General features: G+C 42.7%; 1 protein-coding gene across 1 annotated transcript; it reads right to left on the bottom strand.

Moving 5' to 3' along the window:
* Window positions 1-3001: 3001 nt before the first annotated feature.
* On the bottom strand, window positions 3002-6336 carry LOC104454753 (probable aldo-keto reductase 2). The gene is made up of 5 exons (XM_039301085.1): window positions 5923-6336; window positions 5586-5786; window positions 4801-4973; window positions 4617-4719; window positions 3002-3556 (listed from the first exon to the last, which is right to left on the bottom strand). The coding sequence occupies exons 1-5, from the start codon at window positions 6145-6147 to the stop codon at window positions 3218-3220; spliced, it is 1041 nt and encodes a 346-aa protein (XP_039157019.1). The 5' UTR covers window positions 6148-6336; the 3' UTR covers window positions 3002-3217.
* Between the last annotated feature and the right edge of the window lie 942 nt (window positions 6337-7278).

Genomic DNA, 7278 nt, shown 5'->3' with positions numbered 1-7278 from the left:
TTTTCTTTTCTTTTTCTCTTTTTTTTTCTTTTTTTTCGTTTTTCTTTTTTTATTTTTGCGAAATATTTATTTAAAATGTCGACGAAAATTTCAGGTGTCAACACCCAAGTGTCGGGTTTTAATGCAAAAATTGGATTTTAATAATAGTGGGGTTTGAAAAAGTGAGATATTGGCTTTCTGGTTCGAAATTAGCGTGCCCCCACACACGTGAGTAATTTATGGAATATTTTTTATATGAAGAAAAATGGCCGGGATCACTATTTTAAGTGGAAGTATTGAGTGAAATGCAAAGTGTCCATGGGCCGGGTATGATTTGGCTGTGTGATAATTAAGAGGAATGGGATGCCCACGCAGTGGTTGCGGGTCATAGTTGATTCTGGACCCATGCTCCTTCGAGAATGCCGTCGACGTACTTACGAAGTCGCGCTCCAAGGTGGGGAGGTGATGCTTGGCTATATGCCAGTAGATAGCCGAATTGCGAGTAAGCTATGCCCTTATGTGGCAGTGAATAACAATTAGAATGCATGTTAAGTGTTGTTGATGTGTCGGATTATGAGACGAAATTGTGTGGCATGGAATGAGACGTGTCATAACGATTTAGTCTTATAATCAGGACCTCCGCGGTTGTTGGTTATATAAAAGTGAATGCGTTCCGGTTGTTTAAGTTCTTATTACTGCATATGATAGAGTGATATGAACGGTGCTAACCTACAGGAAGGAACCGAGGCGAGGTAAGTTCTCTATGTTGTGTAGCTAGGCCACCATTAGGCGTATTTTCTTTCTAATAGGGGTTTAGGGGGTTGGACTTGCTGAGACACTGTCTCATCCCGATTGGAGGATTACAATTTCAGGTCCCTGGTGGACGGAGCGGCTAGATAGCTTTGATTGACTTTGAGGAGTTGGAGAGGTGAAGTCATGAGGATTGGAGAACATGTTCGACTTGTAGGTCGTAAGACAGTTCATTTCTAAGAGCCGGTCTTTTGTAGACTTTTGGCTGTAGGCCTTCGTTTGTAACTCCGTTGGTTTATGTAAGTGATTGGTTGTGAATTTGCTTCTTGCTTTTCTATCCCGTATTTCATTGCCAGGGGTTTTATAATACGTTCCGCTTGCACAATAATAAATGAATGGGGTCGGCGACACTACTTGGAAATGTCGTATTTGCATGACCATGGTGGGATGTTGGCGTGCTCAAGATTCGGGGTGTGATAATTGCTGTCTCCGAGAACAAGAGCACTCCATTTTTAGTGCCCGTTGGTGTGCATCTCTTAAGTCCCAAATGTCGAGAACTTCCAAGGTATCTTGAATCTAAAACTGAAGACCGTTCAAGTATTTGTTCACAAGCACCTCTTCCGGGTCCTGGATATTGTTACGATACCAACTCATTGAATTCATTGGTGTATTGGTCCACTGTTCACGTACCTTGTTTTAGATTTTGGTACCATTGGTAGAGCTCTCTCTTATATCCAATATTTTTTAATCTTGCCCTCCATCTTTCTCCACAAAGTGATTGGTGCTTTGCCAACGGCTTGGCGAGTTTGTTTTTCACGTCTCCACCAAGCAATTGCCTTGCCTCGGAATCACATAGCAATGATCCCAACTCGACGATTCTCTAGAACATTTCAATGCTCAAACACCTCATTCACAAGTGTCAGCCAATCAACAATTTCATCAGGAGACTCAGTACCTGTAAATTTTGGAACATCTTTCTTGACTTCCTTTTCCCAATCTGGCTCATGAACATGTTGTAAACGATGTTTGACATGCCTCTGACCGTGAATAGATTGAACACTCTCTGAAGAGGAAGAGTCACCATAGGAATCTTCAGTCCTGGAACGGGGTGGAGAATTATTTGCTTCAACCCTCAAACGCTGAACTTCTCACGTCAATTCATCAATTTGTTGTTGCATACGTTGTTGCAAATTCTCAGTGAGTGTGTGCACTTCATCAAGGGGAATGGTTCTGCCGCCACGGCGTCTAGCTTGTCTTGGAGGCATTGTCCTCTCCTCCAAAGCTCTAATACCAAAATGATGCAGGCCAAGGTTAGGTTTTCTCAAACAGTAGGATTGGGAGAGTGACTCGCACATAGGAAATAGGACGAACAGAAATTTACTACGCAAGCTCAGGAAAACAATCGTATCTTTATCGATACGGATCAACGAGGTGTCTTCTTTCAAGCTTCTGGGATGGACTCAAGATATCGATACGGCTTCTCAGTTGAATCAACGACTTCATCGAACTTCATCGACAATCGACAACTTCATCAATAAGGGGTTTCGTCGAGCTTGAATGTGGGCCGATCTTCTTGGTCGAAAGAGCTGGTCTTCAATGCGGGCTGCATCAGCAACGATGTTCGAACAACCAAACACAGCATCATTGGATTTATCTAGCCTAGGATCTAAATTAAACATGTACAAAAAGTTCGACAACCATACTAAATAAATTAAAAGTTCAGTAAGAACATAACACATTGGACTAAAGTTCAATGACTATTTGCGTCATTTTCCTAAACCAAAACAAAACAAAATAACATTGCTCCACTCTAACTCCAAATAAAAAACAATAGAAGTGTGTTTTTAATTTTTGGAAACTTGCGCAATATCTCCGACTGTTTTATAATAATGCAGAGGCATGAGCGAAGGTATCGAGCTACATAAAAGCTCATGAACCGTAGGTGGTGAAACTTGAACAAGAAACCTTCAATTTTCCCGACACTCATATCAACCACGCCAGCATTTTATCCCAAACTTCGTTTTCGCGACAACATCCGGTAACATTTTACTGTTCCTTAACTTCGCTACCAAACCAAACACAGCGAGCATTGTATCTATGTGTAGCATCCAGTCTTAAGAGTATGTTGCGCACGGTGTTAGTATTGAACTCATGGTTGGAGGAGAATAAAGCGTCACTCTAGTATGTACGACTGAGTTTGAATTCTTCAAAATCCCGATTTCTCAGATTCTAAAAGTCACCCCAATAAAGTCGGCACAGCGGGCTCAGTTCGTATTCAACTCGCTCTCGTGTTTATTGAGTGATCTTTCCCCAGTAAGGTTAGTACACATCCATAATCTTCTCATAGCGAATGTCACATGTACAAAATGAAAACAGTCACTCTCTTATTACACATACTTATAACAGCCACACAACATAAACTCAAATTACTTCAGCGGCAAACGCTCAAACTCTGCACAAAGATGCAGCAACAGAAGCAGACACGCTTCTAGGCAGGTTTCCAAGAAGAAAGGGGTGGAGTGTCGGAGTTTTCCCATGTAGACATGCTTCCATCGTACCTGCCACCCTTGACATTGTCTGCAGAAGCAATCGATTCAAGCTCGGACATCTCTTCCGGTGTAAGCTTCACTGACAGAGCTCCAATGTTCTGGTTGAAATTCTCGATCTTGGTTGTGCCGGGAATCGGGCAAACATCATCACCCTGGTGGTGTACCCAAGCGAGGGCTAACTGCGATGTGGTGCATCCCTTTCTTTGCGCAATTTCATTCACTCGGTCAAATAACTTCGTGTTGTGAGCCAGGTTCTCTGGCCGGAACCTTGGTAGATACTGCATAACATGGAGCAATGTCTCAGCAGAGAGCATATGAGCAATTATCATTTTCCTTTTAAGGCTAAATTCTACAGCAACGAGTGCAAAAGTGGTTGCATTGCATGCCATCGGATTGTCTTGTTACTTGACATAATAAGCATTAGAAGTGTGCAATCATTGTGTATCTGGAAAAGCATGATCAGTTATAAATTATCTTGAAATGATTAAAATATCTTGTCCCAAATCATAAGCATTAGAAACGTCGAAGTGATCTAGCAACTACCTGATGGGTTTGATGTAGGATGTGAAAACAGAAACAAACTCAACAATCTAAGTTTTGTACGTGTGATGATACCATTAGTCACACATAAAATAAAAAATCAGAAATGTAGATGATGTGTAGAAGAATGTTATCAGACGCAGAGCTCTTTTAGCTACAAAGAAAAATAGCTACTTCACTTGCCAGCACTATCACTAGTCAAACACTAATGGCGGGGAGTAATACACAATTGGCTTTATGTCAGATGGGCACTTGATCCAAAACTCTCATAAGAAGGGTGTTAGGAGTCCTCGCTCAAGAAATGGTTGTGTCAAGATATAGTTTATCTTGTGAAGAAAGATGAGAATGAAAAAGGACAGAGGGCCAAAGCCTGATACTGGCGTCAGTTATTTTGAGGAAATATCGCTAATCTTGTGAAGAAAGATGAGAGAAAAAGGGTGGGTGGAAAGTGGGGAAAGGATAGTGATTAGCAAATGGTGGGAAGGCTGGGAAACAGAGAAACTTACAAATAAACCTATATGTATTCATTCCCAAAAGCACGAGAATCCAGGAAACTGCCTCTTTCAGGCTCATTAAAGCCATTACTTGTGATTTTACATTTATCAAGAAACAAGAGAGGTGGGATGTCTGGCGAGTGCTGGATTAAAGACATATAAGAACACAAAGCATTCATGTCACCAAGTTTTATTCATCCCATCCAGATACTTTTTCTTTATACCACAAGAACAGGTTTCCAGCACTTCAATAAGAATGACAGTCAATGGAAGCATCTAATTATGTTGACAAGCACGAACAGACCTGTCTGAAGTCATCCTTAGAGATATTCTCCACCAACTTGGAGCCAACAGAAAAGAATCCTCGTCCTAAAGGACTGTATGCAACAATTCCAATGCCAAGCTCCCTAGTCAACATTTTAAAGGAAAAGCAGAGTCAGAAGGAAGCTGTTATTGCTGCATAAACAATTAACAGAGTGATATCCTACCTGCACGTTGGAACGATCTCTGCCTCCACATCTCTTGACCAAAGCGACCACTCCAATTGCACTGCTGTGATGGGATGAACAGCATGTGCTCTTCTGATTGTTGATGCAGAGGCCTCGGATAAACCAATGTACTTCATCTTACCTTCTTCAACGAGCTTCTTTAGCTCTCCGATCTGTGCATATTCACATGACAAAACAACAACATCAAGATCTTACATGTTAAGATCCAGAAAATTATGCGTGTCATTAGCTTTTTATGCGTCTAGATCCCTCAATTATCATGCATCTCAATGCGACAAAAAAGTCACAAGGTATTGAGTTAACGGAGGTTGATTTCTTGAATCTCTCACAGAAGAGAGCAAATAAAAGAAGTATTCCAAGTACTTGTCATATTTCACAATATGTCAAGAATCAAATGTCTCCACATAAAGTCCAGGAACAACTTTATATGTGATTCCCGTATATAAATTCAGGATGAACCCTGGAGCACTTTCATCTCAAAGGAAGATTTTGAATAATTTTCATGCTTGTTGACCCTTAACTTGTAAAAGATGCCCACAAAACGAAAACTCAAGCCACTAAACTACTAAATTCCACAACCCCTTGAACAACAACGTGCCGCATCTTGAACTCTACTATCAGCCGAACTTAAGTGTCATTTAACAAAATTCAACAAACTTGTAACAACATGACGATGCATCATCAACACCAATCTAACTTAGCAACTAATCATATGGCTCGGAGAAAGTCTCAAGCGAGGTGAAAGTTTGATGGGGGATCCATACAGTGACTTCGATGGGGACGCGAGTGTCGATGCGATGTTGGTAGTAGAGGTCGATGCAATCGATGTCAAGCCGCTTCAAGCTGGCCTCGCAAGCCGCCCTCACGTACGCCGGATCGCCCCGGACCTCCCTCTTCCCGTCCGCGAAGCTGATTCCGAACTTGGTCGCCAATTCCACCTTCTGCCTCACCCCTCCCTTCAGTGCCTGCTCAAAATCAACCCCGAAATCAGAAAACCAAGGCGCAGGATCAGAGCACTCTGCTCGATGAAGCTAAATTCCGTAACACTATAAGCACATATAATTCATGCGGAGGCAAAACAGAGACTGAGAGAGAACCGACCTTTCCGAGGAGGGTTTCGTTGGTGTGGGGGCCGTAGATGTCGGAGGTGTCGAGGAAGGTGACGCCGGAGCCAACGGCGTGGTGGATCAGGGCGATCATGTCGGTGTCGGACTTGGGAGGGCCGTAGAAGGCGGACATGCCCATGCAGCCCAGCCCCTGCACCGACACCTCGAGGCCCTGCGACCCCAGCTTGATCCTCCTCACCGTCGTCGTCGAAGCCGCCATTGCCGTCGTCTAGCTCGAGCTCGCTCGTTCCCTGCACTGCACCGAGACGATGGCGAAGGCGTCGGGCGAGCCGAGATTTATAGGAGGGGAGTGGCGGTAGCTACGAAGTGTGTAGGAGGGGAGCGGTAATAGCTGTGAAGACGCACTTGCTTAGGTTAGATGAGACCCAGTGACGACCCTTCCCATGTAGGGAAGACGCACGGGCTCACGTCAATTGAACTACTTCCCCGGAATACAAAAGATATCTTAGGGTGTGTTCGTTTAAAATTATTTTTTTTTCCCGGAAATATAAATTTTTATTATTTTATTCCAGAGAACCAAAAAAGAATAAAAACTCATTTGTTTATACTTTTATTCTGGTCTCTTTTTTTTTTATTGTGAGAGCAACTTTGGAACAAAAATAAGAAATTAAAAAAAAAAACTTATTTCTTATTCTCGAAAACACTTTCGAAAAACACTTTTTTTTCTTATCATTTTTCTTCTTCTATTTTCTCTTTAATTTCTTCTTCTTCTTCTTCTTCTTCTTCTTCCTTTTGCCGGTCATTAGCCTTGGCCATAGTTGACACCAAGAAGCGGCTAGACGAGAGCCGACGACCTCGCGGAGTGTCGCCGGCCCAGAGGCCGAGCCTCGCCATGGCCGCATGAGGCTCGACCTCGCCGAGCCACCTCCGGGCGGCGTCACCTAGCGGTGGCCCGGCGAGGCCGAGTCTCGCCAGTGGCTGGGCAAGGTCAACCTCGCTTAGCCCAGACAAACCCAAGAGGCCTCGACCTCCCCAATCGGCACGAGGCGAACCTCACGTTGCCTGGACAAGGCTCAACAGACATCGCCATAGCCAAAGAACCGACCAAAGAGAAAAAGAAAAAGCAAAAAGCAAAAAAATATTTAAAATATTAAAAAATTAAAAGAAACAAAGAAATTATACAAGTTTACCAAACGTTTCTATTCCTAGAGTAGAAATTTTTTGCAATTACCAAACACATTCTTATACTAAAAAATTATTCTCTAGAACAAAAAAAAAAAACTATTTCTATTCAAAAATTGTCCTCCGAAACAAAAACATTACCAAATGCGCCATTAATAATCACTCTTTCCATACATGAAACGCCAGAATTGGGGCCACCCTTTCCATA

This window comes from Eucalyptus grandis, chromosome 8, assembly GCF_016545825.1.
Source record: "Eucalyptus grandis isolate ANBG69807.140 chromosome 8, ASM1654582v1, whole genome shotgun sequence".
NCBI lineage: Eukaryota > Viridiplantae > Streptophyta > Magnoliopsida > Myrtales > Myrtaceae > Eucalyptus > Eucalyptus grandis.
The sequence above is the reverse complement of the archived record's forward strand: the minus strand, read 5'-3'. Positions and strand labels throughout refer to the sequence as shown.